Source organism: Ipomoea nil, unplaced genomic scaffold (assembly GCF_001879475.1).
Source record: "Ipomoea nil cultivar Tokyo-kokei standard unplaced genomic scaffold, Asagao_1.1 scaffold3314, whole genome shotgun sequence".
Lineage (NCBI taxonomy): Eukaryota > Viridiplantae > Streptophyta > Magnoliopsida > Solanales > Convolvulaceae > Ipomoea > Ipomoea nil.
The window spans coordinates 1,240,959-1,264,103 of NW_017619742.1; the positions used below are offsets into that span (position 1 = coordinate 1,240,959).

The window sequence follows — 23,145 nt, forward strand, 5'->3', positions numbered from 1 at the left end:
AAAAGGTTATAACTTTAAACATTATTAAATCGTAAGCATAATGTAGATAGGGTGAGAGTAGTTGGCTTTGGACACTAATCAAGGAGTAAGTTTTAATATGGATGATAACCATAATATACAAACCTCGTTATTTATATTACTATCTGAACTCGTGCTAAACCTAGCTAAACTTCACTCATACTCATTCCAAAATTATTAAGGTATCTGTACTCGTTTAAAGATTTGAGTTAATTTCATTTTTAGTCCTACATTTATATGTGACAATCCACTTTTATACCTTTTTTATTAGAACATTTTTATTTGGTCATATTATTATTGTGACATGACCATCTTTTTTATACAAAAGTAGGTTGAACCATGGTATTTTTTATGTTTATTTTTTTGAAAAAATTCATAATTGAAGAGCAAAATGCTCTTGTATTTAACGATATTTAAACTATTTTGTTGATAAAAGATAAAAAATGATCATGCCACAATAATACTAGGACCAAAGTAAATATTCTTATAAAAAAAGGGCTTAAAAGTGGACTGTCACTTATAAATCTAAGAACAAAAATTAAATTAACTCCAAAGATTTTATAATAAACAAACAAACAATTTCTAATAAACAGTACAATTATTGTTTTATTTATAAATTTTCTATTGTGAATTTGTTGTTATATACACAACTAAAAATTACAAAACCAATTTATCACAATAATAATAATAATAATAATAATAATAATAATAATAATAATATTATTATTATTATTATTATTATTATTATTATTATTTTTTTTTTTAATTATTATAATATAGTTTGGGTACCAAGTATCCAAAAGGGTATTACTTGTACCGACTCGAATAATAAAGGTACTACTTGTTCATGTCCATACTCCATACCCTATTGTCATCCTTAATTTTTAACCATGAATCTTAGAATCCAATATTTAGACCGAACTCCGATTAACTCCATCTTGAAATCAATTTTGTAATCAAGTGAACATAATACACTCTGGTATGATTAGCCAAATGATTTTTGGCATGAAGTTTGATTCACTCATATAATTCTATATGTACATAATACATGCCCTAATAAAGGGTATAACCAAGCTAAATAAGACAGAGTGAAAAAAAAAAAAAAAAAAAAAAAAAAAAAACACGCAATCTATGGAGTACTAAATATAAGTAAAGAATACTCTCCAAGAGAGCTAACACGTTTTGTCAAAATGAAAAGACTGAGTTCAACCTTAAGGTATGTATATGCCAATGGTAGTAGTGTAGTACTTTAGTAGGAAGATGTCATTTTTTTGCTTCTACTGCCCTCACACCAGAACTAGCCTTATTTTACACATTCTTTCTTATTTTATACCATTTATATAATATAATACATAGGAGGTACTCCTTTTTCCCATAAACACTCAGTACAAGACCTGTCTTAGTACTATTGCAATTTTTTTATTATGTATTCTTTTTTCCCATTCATTGTCTTGCTATGAGTCTCCCATTCGATAAATACTGCTGTAAATGACACCTCCGGTTTAGTTCCCCAAGTAGTGTCTTTTTTTCACATGAAGCAATAGCTTCCCACTTTCTTCGAAAAATTCTGAGTACTGTGCTGCTACTAAGGAAACAAATCAATGGCAGATGGCCAGATGGAGAAAGTAGAAAGAGACGTACCTGAGGCTCCTCCTCTTCGTCATGACTTCACGCTGCAGAACTCGAAAGACCATGTGTCAGTCCAAGGAAAGGCTGGGGATGGGGATGGGCAGAAACGTGATATGATGTGCTCATCTGGTGGCTCTGATCACAGGGGCAGTTCAGAGCTCAACCTTATTCGCCATTTGGATATGGAGGCATCCCGAGTTCCAACCGATCAAAACTTGAAAGTAGATGCTGCTGCTGCTGCTGCGCCAAGGGTTTTCTCCTGCAACTACTGCCAGAGAAAATTTTATAGTTCACAAGCACTTGGAGGTCATCAGAATGCACACAAGAGAGAGAGGATACTTATGAAAAAGGAGCAGAGATTAGGGCAGCACTTCATGGCAGCAGCTGCAGCTTTTGGGCGCTCGAGTCTGGGCATGGGCATTCATCACCGCCATCATTATTCTAGCATTGCTTCCCTTCCACTTCATGGCACTCTGCACAAGCCACTTGGAATTCAGCCACACTCCATGATGATTAAGCCTTCTTACATGCATAGTTCTTCAGGGATCATTAAGAGGCCCTTTTTCAGCCAACAACCTGCAGTAGGTAAGCTCTTTGGAGAAAATAATTGTCATATTAGTTCATCAGCTTCAGCAGGGCTGTTGAAAGAAAAAATCAACAGACCAAGAATAGTGGTTTCTTCTCCTCCAGGTGAAGCTGCCATTGCTGAGGATCTTTGGACAGGTAGCTCCAGTAATCATTTGGAGACTAATAGAGAAAACCTTGACCTTTCTCTCAGACTCTGAACTTCTTTTCTTAATTCTCCTCTCATTCCTTGTCTTCTTGTTTTCCTCAGCCCATGTTCAACAGTTAATATTTATAATAGTCCATGTCATTTTCACTTGTTCCTTGAAATCATTCACTACTCAGCATTGTTAGATTAGTTGACAGAGGTGAAGCAACAGTCAATTGACTTGGAACATTGCATATAGACCTTTCTTTGTTGCAGTACAAAGAGTGAGATGGCTAATTTAAATGACAAAGGGTGAAGCAAACAGATAGTAAACTTGGAAAATTGTATATTATATATATCTCATTAACTCTATTGCTGAACACTAGCTGCAAATTTTCCAATTTAAACAAACAAAAGATTTGAGCTATTCTCTAGAAATGAAGAGTAAGATGCTTCATAAGGATAGCATATGCAACAATTTGTCAATTCAGTACTTCGCACTACACAAACTGCACAAAATAAAAAATCCTGATATTTGCAGTCAAATTCCATAACACTGTTACAGTATTAACTAATGTTCTTTTAATATACAGCCTAAACAGCAAGATATTTAGAAACAATAAACAAAATGAAGCAATAAGCCTAAAAAGAGGAAGAGAGGAAAACGTGGATACACAACCACTTTTCTTTAAACCATTATATGATCAATTGGTCCCAATTACAACATGAATAAGACAGGTTAGATGTAGAACTCTAACTGCAATTTGCATTTCACAAAGTGTACCTACTCAAAATCCACACATTGTCAAATAGATCATCCAATGGGGAACCAAACACTTACCTGTTTAAAAGTCCCAAAAATTTCCCTTTTACAGGCAGACATACACCAAGGCAACAGTACAAGGCTCTCTCCAATTTAATAATTAAGAAACACCCACTAAGACAGATGTAGCAATAACAAGAGTTTAGGTATTGCAGAATGTGACACCTCAAAGAAATTGCAGCAAGTAGTTGGTTTCTTCCACATAATAAAGAAATTATAATAGAACCATCAACTGCAGGTATAACTTGACTGTAAACCAAACGTGTAAACGGATTCAACTGTTCCTCCAGTTCAAGAAAAAGAATGTCATTTTGTCTACATGTAGAAGTTTTCAAACAAGAAGTCATTTCAAAGAAATTATCTATCAAAGATAATATATCTTCTTTGTCATCTTTCATAACCATGTACAGAACCACTTTTTTTAAAAAAGATTGCTAGATCTAGAAAGATTTAGCTTTGAAATAATTTAATGTGATTGTCCATCTGTCCTTGACCAATTTTTATTAGTAATTTTCCATATCTCAATATCTTGCAGCAGTGCAGGATTTTAACCTGATGGTCCTTTGTCAAATTTATCATAGTAGTAGACTAGAAGCAGTAGCATTCCTCTTCCTCACCTGGGTCTGAACTTTGATGTGTTCATAAATTGAAAATAAATCATGATTGACTGACTGTTCACAAATATCTAAAGTCAAAATAATAATAGTAATAGATAGATGTGGACATAACTAAAGAAAGCATCATTGGTGAAGTTAGAGATTAAAAACCTACATTCTGCACAATGTTCCATATGAGAGACAAAATTATCAGTTCATAAAAATACTCCGTACTGAAACTCTGAAACTCTGAAACTCAGAAAGTATGCAATTCCTAAATAGTGCACGCTTTAGGAAGCCACTAAATGGCCTGATTCTTGACTGATCCAGTGAAATCTGATTGATAGCACCTATGGAAAAAAAATAAAAATAAAACAATAATAATAATAAGAAGAAACTGCATAAAGATATAGAAATTTATAGACACGGGGTTACAAAAATACCAAATTCAATGGGCATACAAGTAGAGACATGCCTTCATTCCTCAATAAAAGATTTTATTTTTCTTAGCCACTGAAAAAATTCAGTTCTATCCTTGTTCATCATATAATTGTGTAAGAATACAGAAAGTTCATCATTTATCCCCCTTCTCTTCAAGAATTTGTAAAGAGCATTATGGAGCTTACTGTTCAAATCCCTGAAAACAATCATTATAAAGAAAAACTTAAAGCCAAGCTGAAAAACTACAGAACATACAACAAAACAGGTATCTAGAAATGAAACTAATAAAGTTGGATAATCTCAAAAATGATACCAAGAAATAACGTACTTAATATTTGGTCCCATATATGGTTGTGAAGATTGCAATCCTTCTCGCCTGAAAACATATACATTCTGAACTTCCAGGGAATCTGGCCAGGCTGAGCACACAAACTCCAATGCTTCGCCCCCTTCCTTCTTCCATATGTCCACTAGCAAGCTAATATGAAGCCTCACATCTTCACTAGTTTCATCTCCAGAATTGGGTACAGAAATTGAACCATCGAACATTGTAGCTTCAATTTTAATTTCTTCATTCTGCTGAAATTTACTCCTCAAAGTAATCCACTGCTTCCCCGGATGATCTTCAACCATAAACTCATTGAACTTTGTAACATGCTGGAGAAAGTCAACAATTAAGCACAAGAAACAGGAAGGAAGAAAGGACCATTACAGAAATCAATGAGTCTTAGGATCAGTTATTCAGGGACTGAGACTGCTTAAAGAAAATCTATCTCAATAGTTGCAACAAGAAGATACAATAATGAATAACATAAAACAAAAGACAAAGGATTAAGAAAGAGACTTTATGAGAGCATAAATTCAATTCTGTAGGCATGATCTTTTCCCTTGCTTTTACAGTCATAATTTTTCCTTTTAAGGTATTAAGAAATGAGGACCACGTCTTCCCTAACTAATTCTGCATGAAAACATGCCTTCCTTCACATCTTATGACCATAATACAACAATTGGGCATAATCTCATGTCGAATGCAATAAGCTCCAGTCAACCCATATAACATTGGTTATGATCATTTATCACGGATATTGCTAGTGCTAGACTATTGCTTTCATTTAGCTGTAGAAGAATTTGAAGGCTTTCTGGACAACAATCAAAGCTAAGGCACCTAGAACCATAGTTGTTATGCCCACCATACCAGTAAACTAGTGCATGGGATTACACAAAAGCAGTCTACTGAATTTGAGGCGTACTGATATGTAAAAATATATACTCAAAATGCAGTAAAAATTTATAGTTGTAAATTCACAGTTTGAGGACAAAAAGAAAAATTAGATTCAATCTTAATTTATTAAATAAACGATAAACCACAAGTGATGGTAATATAGGCATCACTTCATGAGGCATATTGTCAACACCTGCTGCCATAAGTTCCAGCAGTAAGAAAACACAATTGCAAACAGTCAATGACACAAGTTAACAAGAGATTAAAGGTACAAAGAGAACATGTTCCAAATCCCTTTTCCTCATTTAGGATATACCAATGAACCACTCATGCACCCTCTTGGTGCAAATCATCAAATCAAGTGCATCTCAAGTTTCACAAGTTCACTGATATATTAACCATCCTTGGCATAATCACAGAAAAAAAAAAAAAAGGGAAAAGCAATGAACAGAGACAGTGACTAATCATCAGAAAGGGGAAAAAGCAAGAAAGACAGAGTTACTGAATGGAGGTAGTGATCAGTTGTCAGAGCACGAAAATAAAGGAAGAATGATGGAAGCACTGATCAGAGACACTGGAAAAAAAAATGTTTGATTTTTTATTTTTATTTATTTTGTGCGCGCCGGGGGGGGGGGGGGGGGTGAGGGGAGTGGTAGGGAACTTCTGAGTTCTTACTTTTTAGCGAGGGAGTGCACCAACTTCAGGTTTGAACTATTCATGAAACCATTGATTTACCAGCTATCTGTGATGGAAGAGATCCCCACTAGATGACCAAATAGAGTCCATTTAGTAAGCACATAATGTTGTCAACCTTTCAAGTATTTAGGATGAACATAAGTATTGTATTGATTGAAAGGGAGAAATTTCAAATGTATCAAATGCATTATGGGCTATTCCACGATCTTGCCATTAACTATCCCTGATATTTGATTACTTATTCCTCTCAACAGTAGAGACAATGTATTGAGATCAGGAAATGGAAGCAAGAGTGGCAAAATTGGAAACAAATTACATTAGCTGTAACAACGGTTTCTTTCAATTGAAAGACAGCTAGGTAAAAGAAACCACTTTTGATTTTTTATTAACTAGTCAAAAAAAAAAAATCTTGCAGCTCAACATTCAAATTCTTTCATCTAAGTTAACCCAACCATCATGGTTAGTAAGCAAGACTACTAATGGAGCACCAAAAGGAAATCAACCGTTTGAATCTCTTTATTTATCCTTCCTGTATTCCCTCCCTGATGTATCTCAGAAGTGGGGAACTCCTATAGGCAATTGAAAGCAACAAGTCAAGATTGCTACATTGAAAACTGAAAAATGGAAACATCCCACAAGAGCATTGTGCTTCCACAAGTTATCACTATAGTATTTCATGTGGCACAGGAACATATTTGTGGACAAGGTTTTGCATTTGATAGTTACTGCATTTTTATTGAGGCTGTCCTCTCTTGTATTCTTAGTCCAGATTTTATGTGCATTTGTAACACTTAACTAGTGTCATCCACGGATTTGTTATCAAGCCTTGATAGGTGGCGGATTTAAGGCCTCTTCCCACGTCTCACAGCGCACATATATTAAACTCTCAGCAAATAATTTAAGCAAGATATTAAAATACAGCCTCCAAAAAAAAAAAAAAAAAAAAAAAAAACACACACACATACAAAAACAAAACACTAGTGAAGAGTTGAAGACTCAAAAATAAATACAGTATTGAATTAGAAAAGTGTAGAAGAATACCGAGTGGGGAGGGGCGTAGACGCTGAGGTAATCGATTTCGTTGTGGAGGATTCTGAGTATGTTTGAGTCGAAGGGAGATTTGCGAGCGATCTGTGGGAGGGATTGAGACGCCAGAGCCCTGCTGAATCCACCGGCGCCTGGAGCGAAGTGTTGAGGTTGAGAAAATGATGCGTTAATCGTAGTGCCGCATGCGATAAGTGATCTGCGCGAAGCACGAAGAATCGAAGCCATGGCTAAGATGAGAACGATTCAGGATTCGACTAGGAAGAACCGAAGAGGGGTTTTGTGAGGGCTTTACTTACTTTCCCATTAATTACACTTGCCACTCAAGTTTTCCTTAAATTACATTTGACATTCAGGACTTCAGGTAATTCAGTTAGGGTGCTTTTAGAAACCAATTTTTAAAAAATGTTTTTGAAAAATGAGTCATTTTTCAGAAAATATTTTCATTTTTTATGTTGATTACATTTCAGAAAATTGTCTTGATGTTGTTAGAGTGACAACTGAACAAATTTATTCATCATCTGACAAAGGGAATAAATAGGAAAAAATCTACAGAGAACTAGTTATACAAAAACCCAAAGACTAGGCAAAAGACTAACTGATATTAACTAAGTCTCAACAGGCCCCCGCAAGATTGAGGTACCATCAGTGATACCAATCTTGGTTCTGAACGTAGTAAACAGCCGATGACCAAGCGGCTTAGTCAACCTGATCACGTAACGCACTCGCGGGGAGTCGAAAGTAACCTGTTCACCGGAAAAAAAAAAAAAAAAAAAAAAAAAAAAGTAATCAAGAGCCAAATGCTTCATTCACGAGTGAAACACTGGGTTCTTACAGACGTAGGAGGTACTCAAATTGTCGGTAACTAGAATCGGTGAAACTTGTAAGTCGTAACCGTACCCCAAGCTCACGTAGTAGATTCTGAATCAACATGACCACAGCAGCAGAATTAGCAAGCGCCCGAAACTCCACCTCCGTAGAAGACTGAGACATAGAGCGTTGTTTCGCAGACTTCCAGGACACAACATTTGAACCAAAATAGACCACATAGGCTATGGTCGAGCGGCTTCCATCACGAGCGCCACCCCAATCCGAGTCCGAATAAGCCATTAGGGAAATAGACCGACCCCTGCGAAAATGCAATCCATGATGTAACATACCCTTCAAGTAGCGAAGTGCCCGTTTCATCGACTGCCATGAGGCCATAAATTGAGATAAACGGTTGACTGCAAACGAAATCTCTGGTCTGGTAATAACCAAGTACTACAACCGGCCAATGGCTTGCCGATACACAGTGGCATCAAAAGCCGGAGAGGTAGCGCCAAGTATATAGAAGTACTCATCGGCGTTGACACCTCTTTCGCCCCCGTCATACTAAAGTGTTCCAAAACATCAACCACATACTAAGACTGCGATAAAAATAAACCACTGGTAGTAGGAATAGACCTGGCAATTCGTGTATACAGGTTCGTTAACGGGTCAACACGATAACGACACGAACACGATAAGACTAAACACGGACACAACACGTTAAGGTTAACGGGTTAAAATTCTGAACATGAACACAAACACGATTTGTAAACGGGTTAAACGGGTTGACACGATAAAAACGTTTTGTTAATAGGTTTCGTGTCATGTCGACACGATATGACACGAAACCCGTTTAAACCCACTAAACATATTAAATTATTATATATATATATTAATAAGAAATAGAAATAGAACTTATAATTCAATACATCAAACAAACTAACAAAATATTCAACTCATAACTTTCAGAAAATGATGAAATAACATCCAAAATCATAATTAAAGAAGTCCATAATAATATTTTAAAACAAAATTAAACACAATAAAATTTAAATTGCATATTGTTGAACATCAATAATTCATCCTGATGTAATAAATTCTTCCACAATCATATTTATGATATCTTCTGTAATCTCGTTCAAGTCGGTTTGTCCTGAATCTACAAATTTTCAAAATAAAACATTATAAGTCAATAAAAATGTTAGTGTTGTTTTTTTCTCCATAAAACCCCAACATATAATTGGCAATATTATTATGACAAACAAAGACAGGGTTTAGCTTGATATCTGTTTGGTTTTACAGAAGATTGATTGATCAGGTACATCAACAGACGCACTGACACTGAAGATCTGATAAAGGAAGAAGTTTCCAAAATGTTGAACGCGGTTTGAGAAGACTTTTTGGAAAGAAAATCAACGGATCTGTTTTGGAAGGTATGGACCGAATCTTTAAGATTGCATTCTTCACAAATCGTCCTACCATCTACAATCAAAGATATTTTTGGAGAGTGTTCTTTCTAAGGAAGTATAAGTACCCTCATTCGGTCATGGATTAGGGTTACGTTTTAAGAAGACAAAAAGCACTCCATGCTATACAGAGGATCATATCTTTGATTATGCCTCTTCTCAAGAATATGTGTTCTTGGTGATTATGATGAAGAACTTGAGAAGAACTATCGTTGCTTAAACGAAAGGACGCAAAGATCACTCAGTTGTGGGAACAACGTGGGACTGTGTCATTGAAGCGGACTGCATCAGAGTTAGCTCTCCAATCGAAGGGATTTCGTTGGACTTCTGCATGCGTGGCTCTCCGCCTTCAACAATCCACTAAACCTTTGTAGACTGGGTACGTACCTTGTGTGGGGCACTTGGGTGAGATTCTTGTTTCTCTACCTTTGTACATTGGATTATGAGTTAGTGGATTGGACGCCTCGGTGATCGCCCCCCAGATGTAGATACACACTGTATCGAACTGGGTAAACATCGTATGTGTTGTTTTATTGCATGTTTTAGTTTTTCCTCGACAAACTAATTTGCAATCTATCTGTCTGACTGACAATTCACGTCTCCACATCAGTCAGTCTTTTACAATAGTTCTTATTGCTAATAATCATCTTAAACTGGGGAAATGCAAAATTACAAAAAAAAAAAAAAAAAACTAATCTTTATCTTTATATATAATAAAGCAGAATCCTAGCCACACAAAGTTTCCCTCCAAAAGTGTGAAAGAGCTCCCGCCAAAGTCATTAGATTACATTTATTGAATGACTCTTTAGTATCAGCAATGTAATTCCACTTGGACTCTTTAGTATCCACAATAATTGCAAAATAAGTATCCTGATGTCCAGTGGGACTTTTAGTATCCAAAATAACTATCCTATAAATATTCAATCTTCAATCTTCAATCCACAGCAAATGTAGGGAAGAACTCCAAAGTCTCATCCAGATGCATAACCCACAATCCAAGCAAACAGTGGAGTTCGTATGGGTGCTCATGCCTTGATATTACAAACCAACGATAGCTGCAATAATTTGGCTCACTGTTAAAACCAATTCTACAGAAATCCAAAGCCCAGAATTCAAAGGACTTGAAAAAACACGTTGATACACAGGTATTCACCCGTGCGATGCAGAAGAAATTAAGATACTCACAGGGAACATAGTGAGGAAATTAATTGAATCAAGTATGATAGGAGGCAACAGGAAGCAGTATTCTCAAAAACTAAAGGTATGTTGATCATATATCATATCTAACTTTTTATTTTTGATAGTTTTAGTATAGCATAGCAAGAGTGAATGTTAGGTATATTTAATTTGAAAATTAAATAAATGAACAAAAATTAATCAGAAAATATTATTACAGTCTAAACTTGAGTAATAAAAATCATCAATATAAAGAATGATGTACCTGGTGTCCATATTTGCAGTGATCCACAATGAAGGCTAAGTTTTGATTTTACCTTGAAAGACTGTTTACTTGGATACAGGGGTGGGTTTACAAGCCTGCAAGTAACAAGGTTAAGTCTTATTAAACCCCCCTGTATCACACTGCCATACTGTCAATCTTAGTCTGGCGAACAAGAAACCTGATAAAGAAACAGTGTTAATAGAAATCGTAGACAAAATCAAGCATTTAGGTAAAGATAGCTATTGATTAAAGGCTTAGATTGAGCAAGATTCTAGAGAGAAGGAGATGGTTGCGGTGGCCAGAGTGTTGTTGAGAGAGGCAGACATTATGGAAAGAGGTGGGTTATGTCAGAGCGATCTAGAACAACCATTGCTTAAGCTTTTTTTTTTTTTTTTTTTTTTTTTTTTTTTTTTTTTTAATCTTTGGCGTGAGCTGTGGATGATAGTGTCAAAACCTCATTGACGCTATCATGATTCAATAATAATGGGCATATTGCCTTATTTCTATATAGGACTAGAGTACCAGAATATAATTGTTTATCTTAACATTATATGAAACAAAGTGATCTTAATGATTAAAATATGGACTTAGGCTAACTACCTAACACAAATTGAGTAGTGATAGCACAAAAGGTATGTTGACTTTGATCCATAAACTTTTTTTTGTTTAAAAAAAAAAAGATAAAAAAACACAAGTATACCATGATGTACTATTTAATGTTTTCAAAATTTACATTGTCAAATATGAATAGGCACAGAATTAATAATCAGATTGGTGCTTAGCATCTAACTGTTACTCTTCCAAGCATATGGTCTCAGACCAATTTTAAATTACTAATCATCTACACTAAAACAACAATATCAATAGGCAACACAAATAATAATCACATTCCAAACATATGATTAAAGATTGTAAGTAGTGGACTAGGAGGCAAATGATAAAATGTGAATTGAACAAAGTCATTTGTGTGACCAATAAATCAAATAATAATCACATTCCCAGCATATATTCTCAGATTGTAAGTAGTGGACTGGGAGGCAATTAATAAATAAATTAACAATAATAGCTCAGAGTTGATAGATTACAAATCAGTGTGTTCTCTCATAAAAATGTTAATCACTGGAAACCAACACTTTATATACATCAGAAAAGCATGATGGACACCAAAAGTATCTTTCAATGCCAACAAGTGGTAGTAACTAAAGCTAGAATTAGGTGGTTAAAACATTTTCATTTTAATACAGCCTAAACCTAAGAATGAAAAAACTTATCTCTGTAGCAAATCGCCTAACTTTTTCTTTATCCCAAAATGCACCTGACAAATATTAACAGAATATTATACGTGATTGTTAAATAGAAAGTCTGCTTCTAAAAGAAATATGCAAACAACAAAATGAAAGAAAAAATAAAAAATCTGGCTTTACAACTACGAATCCACCAAGATAATGCAGATACTAACATTAGAATACAAAATTTTTGGTCAAATCCAGATGCATGTGATTTCCAATGAAGGATTTCATCAGATCTACACTTTAATGGGACTTAGTAGTTAAACAAACCCTTAACAGTTAGGGTTCACCGTATCTACTCAATTTGTTAAGAAGTTTATGATAGAAATGGAATTAACTGAGAGATATACTAGATAACTTATCGGAATAGAAAATTCATCTAAGAAATTGAAGTAGTTACCGCTAGAATGTACAGATCGTCACGGCTTGGGGGTTGTAGAAATCAAAAAGTGTATTCCATACGAACATCAGCGCTGAGATATGAACGTAAAGCCATAGCATCGTCTCACGAATTTGCTAAAATTCATGCTAAGAGTTTCTGGCCTTAGGGTTCAACCCACTCCAGAGTGAAGAAGAGATTGTCTTCACACTACGGAAATGGAGAGTGAGTGAACATTCTCGAAATGAAGCAGATGCTGAAACAATCTAAGCCGTAGGTATTAGTATTAGGTTAGGTTATTTTAGTAATTTTGCCCAGCAAGCAATACTAATTATATATTATTTGTGTGTTAAGGTTAATATTATGTTAGTAACATTAATATTATGTGGGTAAGATTAATATTAGTAAACTTATTTAATTGTTTGTATTATTTATATTAATTTGTTATTTATACAATATATTATATTCGTGTAGTTATAATTACGATAGTTAAGATTAGTATTATGTCTATTAATTTGTTTAGTCTTATGTATATTTATAATTATTATAATTTTTTTTACTTTCATTATTTTAAAATACTAAGATATATCCTCAAATGTATTAATAATTAATTTTAATATTTTCATCATTAACAAAATTATATTTTATATATTTATCGCCTTGCGTTTCGGTGGGCCTGTTAGTACCTTCAAAATTATCAGATTATATTATTGAAGCCAAGATAATGACTGGTGCTAATAAAGGAACAAAAGTGTTGATCCCCCGAATGTTCATGTCACCGCCTGATCCAAGATTGCTGTTCAACTTTCAACGAAAATAATTTCCATTGATGCTATCATATGCAATGACCATAAACAAAAGTCAATGACAAATATTGTCTCATGTCGGATTAATACTAAAGAAACCGGTGTTTGTACATGGCCAGTTGTACCTGGTTACATCTCGGGTTAACAATTGTACCTAGCTGCATCTCGGATTAACAATCCAAATAGTCTGAAAATATTGATAGTAAAAGACTCAGATACAACTACTACATCAACCACTAACATTGTATATCATGAAGTTTTCAATAATTTGTAATTTTGTAAAGATTTCTTTTTTTAATACCATAACATAATTTCAACTATTTATAATATACCATTTACATCTTTTTTTTTTTGTTTAATTTCCAAACACAATTAATTTATATATTATAAATTATAACCTCATTATTGCACACAATTTACAATATAACATTCATAAACTTAATTCTTTACAATTTATATACCGTGCAACGCACGTGACAATTACTAGTAATGAAATAAAGAAAAATAAACAATGATTCTATTTATAAACTTTATTTTTTAAAAAATGGCATTACCTAAATCCACATACAATCAATCTTTGCAACAGACAATTCCCTCTACAACTTCTGGTTTAAGTGAGCTTCGGTATTGGTCAAGTACTCTACCGCCAATACTGAATGCAGACTCTGAAGCCACTGTAGACACTGGAATACTTAAGATATCTCGAGCCATGGCAGCAAGTTGAGGATACCGAAATTGATTTCCCTTCCAAAAATGTAAAATATTCAAGTCTACTTTTCTGTCAATTCTTTGCTCATCTAAATATATTTCAAGCTCAGACTTGTTTTTCGAACTCCCAAATTCAGTGCATTCATAATTGTCAAATTCCTAGATACATACACACACACACATACACACAAAATACATATTAAAATAATTCATAAAAAATTTGATATAAGAAAATTATTATATACATTATTACATTAAAAAAAAAATTTACTGCAAAATCATCCTCATTATTTCCCGTGCCAACTGAGTCATTGCCAAGATTCATATAATTTGATGAAACATGTCTAGGAGAAATCTTGTGAGCATATTCATTGTAGAGAGAAAATAAGCTCTCCTTAACTTTTTTAAACTCCATAGAATCATGCCCATATAACTTTTTGTAACTCCAATCAACAAAATGAATCTTGTAACTAGGATCCAATATCACAGCTATAGCTAAAATCAAGCTAAATGCAGACCAATACTTCTCAAATTTAGCAAACATTTAGACAATTATATTTCTCATACACAAATCATCCCCATTCTTTTGTTCTTCTAAAGTTAAGCGTGCCTTGAATATAGCAGGAAAATACAAGTTCGCTGTTGGATACTTGGTTCCAGAAAACACACAAGTAATCTCATAAAAAACTCCTAAGAACTTGCTTAGCTTCTTAATTCTATCCCACTCATCTTTAGATGGACAATGCTTATACTTTGAATCACTAATTTCCATGTGAGAAAAAGCCATCCGAAAGTAAAGTGCACTTTGAAGCATAAGATATGTAGAGTTCCACCTAGTTGGAACATCTTGCCTTAAACCTCTTTTTGTATTCAAACTCACTAAACTCACACATTCTAGAAACTTCTGTTTTCTAACTTGAGAACCTTTCACCTATTTAACGCTTTCCCTCACTTTTTAACAGCATTATCAACTTCCTTCAACCCCTCTTGCACAATCAAATTGAGAATATGAGCACAACATCTAAGATGAAAGTATTTACCATCATCTAAAAGTACATTTCTTGCATTCAACTGCAACTGTAAATAATCAACAAAAGTATCATTGGCAAAAGCATTATCCAATGTCACAGCAAACAACTTACTTTCAATTTCCCAATCGGCTAGTAATCCATAGACCTTTTCACTTAATGCAATACCATTATGTGGAGGTGGCATATAAGAAAAATTCAAGATTCTATTTTGAAAAACTCAATTTCTATCAATAAAATGAGCAGTAAGACATATATACCCATCAGTAGTGACAGAAGTCCACAAGTCTGAAGTCAAACTAACCCTACCAGGTGTATCATCAAGCATGAATTTTATCTTATTCTTTTCTTTTCGGTGCAATTTAACCATATCAGCTTTAGCAGTATTTCTAGAAATAGTAGGCACATCATCATTCAAGTAAGAGAAAACAGTTCGAAAATCACCATATTCCACAAAAGATAATGACATATTATGCATAACAATTGCAGATATTAATAACTCCCGGAACTTTTCTTCACTAAATTTACTAGACCTCATTAACATAGATCCATTCTCACCACCGATAAGCATTTGACCTATGTCGCGTGTGTTTTTCCTAACACAATTTGTAGTTGTGACGTTTTAGATTACCTATCCCATACTTGCTGTCAGAATTGATGAGAACTTCACAATATTTGCACTTTGCTTTGCTTACATTCTCACCATTTGTATTCTTGGTAACCAAACGATCAAAATGATCCCATACATGTGATCTCAACTTCCTTTTACGTTTCACTGACTTTTATGGATCTTTTTGTTCTTCTTCAATTTCTACACAATCATCTGGATCTTCAATTTCAACATTCATATTAGTATTATCTCCAATTTTCATTTGTCCAAACCTATGAAATATAGTATAAATTTATTAAAAGTAGTAAATAGTAGGTAAAATTTTAAAACTTTCAATATGTAAATCCATAATATATATTATAAAATTTTTTTGAAGGGATATTATAAATTTATAAACAACATAGCTGTAACACCCCGTGTTACGGCCTTCAATCCCGGATTAATTATTAAATTAATCCCGTTAATAATAATTAAATATGATTTAACTCGGTTAGGTTTCCTTTAATTAATTAATAAAGGTCCACCATGAACCGTGGACCCTTGCCTAAATTAGAGTCCTAAGCCTATTAGGAATAAAGAAAGTAAACCCTTTACTATTCAGATTCTAATTAGGAATCCTAGACCTAGTTATCTATTAGGAATAAAGGAAGTAGGCCTTTTACTATTCAGACTACGATTATGATTCCCTTTAATTAATTAATATGGTCCACTATGGACCATGGACCCTTATCCCTAAACCCAATCCTTAGTTCCAAAAGGAATAGAATTAGCAAGCCTATAATATTAGTTCCTAATTAGGACTCCTAAATATATAAATAAGGGAATTAGGAGACGCCTAGAACGGCCCACACGCCTAAACGCCCCATCACCCCAGGAGAGCTCCAAGAATTCCCTTAGAAGAAATCAAGAAAGCAAGAAAGCTTAAAGAAAGATCCTTCATAGCCAAGGAATTATTTAAGGCTAAGAGGTAACCCATGTCTCAACAAAACCTATTTTCATAGCTATGATTTCCCCTTAGGGTTTCCCCCATATTGTTGTAAATGGCGATTGATGATGATTATTATTGATGTCGATATAATGATTCCATGAGGAATCTCGATAATCTTGATATTGGGAGTTTCTTGATAATTATGATGTTCTTGATGATTAATTGGGGTTTTGATGATTATGTGTTGTTCTTGATGATTATTTTGTTTTTGATGATTAATTGGTATCCTTGATGACTATGTGTTGTTCCTACCGAATCTTGCAATACGAAGACGAATTGTATTCTTGTTGATATAAAAGTGATTAGAACCCTAGGTTGTATCGTATGATATCATTCTTGGATTATCGGGTGGGGAAATCGCATGTTTGGGTGTTGATTATGATTAGAAAAGCATGATAGGTTATGTGCCGTTCGTTTATCGTATTTGATCCGTTAATTGTCTATATGTTGTCGTTAATTACGTTGAAAAGTGTCTAAGCATGGTTTCGGGTTCCACATCGGTTCCCGGGGCGAAAAGTGTTGAAAAGAGTCAGTGGGGGGTAGGTGGGGGTAGGGGACCCGCCACCTACCCGCGGCATTCACGGGCAGCTCCGGCAGCGGGCAGCCGGCGGGCGGGCAGCTGCCCGCCGGGCACCCGCTGCCCGGAACAGTGTTACCGGCGGGCAGCCGGCGGGTGGACCCCCACCCACCGGCTACCCGCTGGAATTTTCCCCCCCGCGGGACCCCGGCTTCCCCGTTTGATGTTTCCCCGATCCCTGTGGTGTCCCAACGGACCCCGTTTGTCGTGCCTATGTCTAGTTTGATATTTCGGGTACCGTTCATAGGTTTATGAGTCTATTATATTGCATGCTAGTTGAATTGGTATCCCGTTGACCTAGGTGGAAGAAGTATGATCCCCTTAGGACTATTCTTAGTACGTGATGGATCACGCATAAGGTTGTTATACGCTTTATCCCCCTTCCCAATGTGTAATGTGGGTTGCATGTGCTTGCTATGTGTTATGTGTGCGTGTTACCCCAATTCGGTTGCGATCGGATTGGTTATCCTGAGCTGCGGTTCAGAAGCCGGCTATGGTCAGATGGGAATTCCTGGCTGTAGTCGGATGACGGTATCCTGGGCTGCGGTCCAGAAGCCGGTTGTAGTCAGATGGGAATTCCTGGCTGCAATCAGGTGACATCTTTCCTGAGCTGCGGTTCAGAGGCTGGCTGTAGTCAGATGGGAATTCCTGGCTACAGTCAGATGACATACTCTCTTGGGCTGCGGTCCACTGTTTGGTTGCGATCAAACATTATGATGAGCTGCGGTTCATCGGTCGGTTGCGATCGACCTCCCCGTGTTGCGATACGGGGCATGGTGCTGTGGGGCCGTGTCAGAGCTATATGCGCTGACCCGCATGTATGGGCATGCGAGTGGTCCTGTGGCGCCAACAACGTGCGTTATGTGTTGTGATACGGACGAGTTGTGACTATGAGTGCCTTGGGACGTGACTATGGGTTTCATATTGGGGATTGTTTATGATGGGTTATGATTACTGCTTATACCTTGCCTTATTTGCCTTATCTGTTATGAATTGCTTATGACTGTTATAACTGTTGCTTGTGTCTGACCTTATCTGTCGAGTCATTCCCGGTTTTAAAGCTAGAGTTCGTAGGATATATCTTCATGCTCAAAATGGTTTTCGTATATCTATATATATCTCTATATGTATTGTATTTCAACGCGTTGGAGTGGGTTACCAGCATCTCTCGCTGAACAGATATATTTGGCTTTCAGGCACAGAAGAATAAGTCACTGAAGAGCGCTAGTACTCGGAACGTAGAAGTAGTTAGTCCCCTTTCGGCCTGCGTGCCATATTATGCATTTACATTATTGAGGATATTAGTTAGTTAGCCTGTGCACCTGGGTTCTCCAGCTCAGGTGTGGCATAGCACCCCGTACACTTGTATTATGTTTTGGGATTTAATGAGATAATACCTTTATTTTATAAGTTTTAAATGTCTTGAAAATCTGGGGTGTTACAGTTGGTATCAGAGCCTAAGTTTGACCCTAGGATAAGACTCTTAAGACCGGACTTTAGGACACTAGGCTTGAACTCTAGGTACTTAGGAACATAGGATCCAGGAATCTTAGGACGCGCAGTGAGATTGTGAAACCTACACATAACACCTCCCCTCACTTCATCCCTCTCTAACTTAAAGGAACCTCCCCCTACGCTTACCACACCAGGTAAGGGTGCGAATAGATAAGTTTACTTCCACAACTGGGTAACGTACACTTACCCGATACACTTTCCACGGTAAAGATTTGTTTATAGACTAAAAATAACAAAATAAGAATAAAACTTTCCATATTCCAAGTCTTTTAGGGTTTTAGTTTTTAATTTTCTTTTATATTAATTATTAAATAAGTAAAATAATATTATAACACAATGATTTTTAGCGGGTTATAAACAGGTTCGTGTAAACGGGTCCATGTAAACGGGTTAACACGATAACATTAACAGGTTAAACGGGTTCTTAACGGGTTTCACGGGTTAACCTGTTAAGACACGAATCATAACGGGTCAACCCGTTAGCGACCCGGGACACGTTAAGGCTAAACACTAACCCGTTATTTTCGTGTCCGGTTTCGTGTCTTGTTAACGGGTCGTGTCGATAATTGCCAAGTCTAAGTAGGAACCACTTCAACACTCAAAAAGTGATGAAGCGGCCCCAAATCCTTGAGCGAGAATCGATGCGCAAGACGACGCACAAACGCACCAATAAACGCATCATTGTTTCCTGTCAAAATAATATCATCTACGTATACTAAAAAATACACAATTACATCACGCGAACAGTATATTAATAGATATGAATCAGCTACAGATTTCTTGAAACTAGATAAAATAAGAAACTTAGACATCTCCAGGTACCAAGCCCGTGGGGCATGTTTTAAACCATAAATCGCCTTCCGCAGCTTACAGACATAACCAGGCAACTATTGATCAACAAAACCAGCCGGCTGGTCCATATAGACTTCTTCAAACAGAGTACCATTCAAAAAAGGCGTTGTTCACGTCCAACTGGCGCAACGACCACCCCGGTGACAAAGAAATGGTGAGAATAACACGAATGGTCACCGATTTTACCATCAGAGTACACGTTTCAAAATAGTCACGACTAAGCTATGAGAGTGACAACTGAACACATTTATTCATCATCTGACAAAGGGAATAAATAGGAAACAATCCACAGAAGTAGGGAACAAGTTATACAAAAACCCAAAGACTAGGCAAAATACTAATTGATATTAACTAAGTATCAACATGCCCCCGCAAGATTGAGGCACCACCGGTGAGACCAATCATGGTTCTAAACGTAGTAAACAGTCGATGGCCAAGTGGCTTTTCCAAAAGATCTGCAACCTGGTTAGACGACTTCACGTAACACACTCGTAGGGAGCCGGAAGTAACCTGTTCACGGACAAAAAAGTAATTAAGAGCCAAATGCTATTCGCGAGTAAAACACCGGGTTCTTACAGACGTAAGAGGCACTCAAATTATTAGTAACCAGAACCGGTGAAACTCTTAACAGTACCCCAAGCTCACGTAGCAGATTCTGAATCCACATGACCTCCTAAAACTCCGCCTCCGTAGAAGACCGAGATATAGAGCGTTGTTTCGTAGACTTCCAGGACACAACATTTAGACCAAAATAGACCACATAGGCCGTGGTCGAGTGGCCCCCATCACTAGCGCCACCCCAATCCGAGTCCGAATAAGCCATTAGGGAAATAGACTGACCCCTGCGAAAATGCAATCCATGATGTAACGTACCCTTCAAGTAGCGAAGTACCCATTTCACCGACTGCCACTGCAGCTCAGTGGGTGAGGCCATAAATTGAGCTAAACGGTTCACTGCAAACGAAATCTCTGGTCTAGTAATAGGCAAGTACTACAACCGGCCAATGGCTTGCCGATACACAGTGGCATCAAAAGTCGGAGAAGTAGCGCCCAAGTCCACAGAAGTTCTCATCATCGTTGACACCTCTTTCGCCACTGTCATACCAAAGTGATCCAAAACATCAATCACATATTGAGACTACGATAAAAATAAACCACTGGCAGTAGGAATAATTGGCGGTGGAGACAAACTTTTCACGCTTGTAAGAGAATATGGCGTTGCCCTGTTTATGAAAAGGAAACTCATCAGACATAAAAGACACATGACGCGAAACATACACACGACCAGTAGTCGGGTCCAAGCATTTGTAGGCCGATTGACTTAGGGTGTAACCTAAGAAGACACTCGAGTGAGATTTTGGTTTTAGTTTACCTGGAAAATATGGTTTTAACCATGGAAAGCATAGACATCCAAAGGGTTAAATTTTGTTGTAATTTGGCTCTTTGTTGAATAGTTTTTTATACGTTGAGGAGTTGTGAAGTATAGGAGTAGGCATACGGTTGATTAAATAAATTGCCGTTTGAAATGCATATAACTGTACGAGGACGATATAGACGAAAAATGTAACAGCGCCATACAATTTTCCATAACATGTCTGTGACGCCTCTCCGCAAAACCATTATGTTCCCGGGGTGTGGGGAGGTGAAGTAAAATGTGAAATTCTCAAGACTATTGAATGTTGGAATTAACATTGTATACTCCCCTCCATTATCTGAAAAAATAGAGATTATTCTATGCCCAAAATAATTTTCAACCATGGATTTAAAATGAACAAAGAATCTATGAACGTCAGACTTAAGTTTTAAGGGGAACAACCAGACATACTTTCGTGTAGTGGTCTATAAAATTAATGTAATACTTAAAATCATCTACAAAGAATGTTGACGAACTCCAAACATCAGTATATATAAGTTCCAATGGTTTAGTACTAGACATGGAGTTAAACGAAAAGGGCAATTTGTGACTTTTATTTACATGACATGAAGTACATGAAAACGTTTCAAGTGCTTGACGATCGAAAGGAACATTATTACTCCTGAGAATGGAGGACAAAGCCCTGTGGTTGGGATGACCATATTGATGATGCCACTAAGGAATGCTGTAAACATCATTCACGACTGGACCTCGCCTTAGGGGTGTGCCCGACACTCGATCCTTAACCAGAAAATAAGAGTCAAAAAATTCAACCGAAACCGAGTTAGTCTGGCAGAGTTTAGAAACAGACACTAAGTTTTTTTGCAGACTAGGAACACATAAGATGTCTAAGAGAAGAAGAGAACGATATGCAGAGGGAAGAGAAACAGACCCAGTATGTGAGATATGCAAGGACTTACCATCTCCCAGAATAATTTCATACGGACTTGTGTAGTCCAAAAATGTCTGTAAGGACATAGGATCTTTGACAGTATGGTGTGAGGTTCTCGAGTCCATGAGCCACGACTTAGATTGCGTAGGACTAGTAGTAGTAGTGTGCACCGTAGGGGATTGGTGGCCATTGCTTTGAGGTTCAAGAACGAACACATTGTTTTCTTAAAAAAATTTGGCCAGTTTACGACCGTATTTCGTGTCATACCCGGGGTAATCGCAGTGCCAAGTTGGACGATTGACTGTATGCCGTGTGTGATTTTGCTGCCCATTAGACAGATTCGCTCCATCTCTACCACGGCGAGTACTTGGGTGGAAATTAGAGTCAGGTGGTACCATTGAAACACCGTTGCGTCACATTGGCCGTGGGCATGTGGACCTGAGAGGTAGCATCATTGTCTTGTAGCAGCCGCTCATAATCTGTGAGAACATCATGTAGTTCCCTAAACGAAATAGCATCAGTTCGCACACGGAACGTAGCCACAACAGAGTTATATTCATCACCTAGTTGTGTGAATATATGAACGACCACGTCCTCTTCATTCACCGAACTTTGAGCAAGTGCTAGATCGTCCACAATTGTCCACATCTCCCGCATGTAGGAGTCAATGGACCTATTGCCTTTGGGATTCTTTGCTAGCTTTGCTTTCAACGAAACTATGCGTCAGGTAGTACACAATCGGGTCCATGCATCAAACGCAGAGGATGCTGACGAAATCAGAGGTTGTAGAGTGTCTGTCAAACTGCCTAGGATCGCACTCTGGATAATTTGATCTTGTCTATACCACCCCGTCTAGGCTGGGTTTGAGACTATTTGTGTTGGGTCGGAGTATTTTCCGGAGTTGATATGGTCCCATTTTAACGTAGCCCATGAGGTCTAGTCCGATGTGCGTAGACTCTACATGTTTTCTCCAAATGGGAAAATTAGAGGTTGTAAGTTTGATCGGTAGGTGAGACGGTGCATAGATTTGAATAACGCTTGTTTGAGTTGTGGCAGCCATGAGAGAATGAGGAGGGATTAGAGGAAGGAAAAAAAAATCTCGCTAGAGTAATGACTGTGATACCATGTGAGAGTGACAACTGAACAAATTTATTCATCATCTGACAAAGGGAATACATAGGAAACAATC

The 23,145-nt window shown here is 36.7% G+C and overlaps 2 protein-coding genes and 1 long non-coding RNA gene across 3 annotated transcripts; 1 reads left to right on the forward strand and 2 right to left on the reverse strand.

Annotated features, from left to right (window-relative positions):
* The first annotated feature begins 1,216 nt into the window (after positions 1–1,216).
* Positions 1,217–2,541, forward strand: LOC109169331 (zinc finger protein 1-like). The gene has a single exon (XM_019318208.1). The coding sequence runs from the start codon at positions 1,620–1,622 to the stop codon at positions 2,430–2,432; it is 813 nt and encodes a 270-aa protein (XP_019173753.1). The 5' UTR covers positions 1,217–1,619; the 3' UTR covers positions 2,433–2,541.
* Positions 2,542–4,154: 1,613 nt separating this feature from the next.
* Positions 4,155–7,523, reverse strand: LOC109169332 (uncharacterized protein At2g39795, mitochondrial-like). The gene is made up of 3 exons (XM_019318210.1): positions 7,179–7,523; positions 4,548–4,876; positions 4,155–4,415 (listed from the first exon to the last, which is right to left on the reverse strand). The coding sequence occupies exons 1-3, from the start codon at positions 7,407–7,409 to the stop codon at positions 4,256–4,258; spliced, it is 720 nt and encodes a 239-aa protein (XP_019173755.1). The 5' UTR covers positions 7,410–7,523; the 3' UTR covers positions 4,155–4,255.
* Positions 7,524–8,456: 933 nt separating this feature from the next.
* LOC109169333 lies at positions 8,457–22,597 on the reverse strand. Its single transcript, XR_002052215.1, has 3 exons — positions 22,548–22,597; positions 13,527–13,530; positions 8,457–8,519 (listed from the first exon to the last, which is right to left on the reverse strand). It is a non-coding gene; the product is annotated as an uncharacterized LOC109169333 (long non-coding RNA).
* Positions 22,598–23,145: the final 548 nt, after the last annotated feature.

Coding starts and splice junctions, on each gene's coding strand:
- LOC109169331 (XM_019318208.1), top strand. CDS start 1,620: ATGGCAGATGGCCAGATGGAGAAAGTAGAAAGAGACGTACCTGAGGCT.
- LOC109169332 (XM_019318210.1), bottom strand. CDS start 7,409: ATGGCTTCGATTCTTCGTGCTTCGCGCAGATCACTTATCGCATGCGGC. Junction 4,877..7,178: donor TCTACGCCCCTCCCCACTCG/GTATTCTTCTAC, acceptor GACTTTCTCCAG/CATGTTACAAAGTTCAATGA. Junction 4,416..4,547: donor TATATGGGACCAAATATTAA/GTACGTTATTTC, acceptor GATTGTTTTCAG/GGATTTGAACAGTAAGCTCC.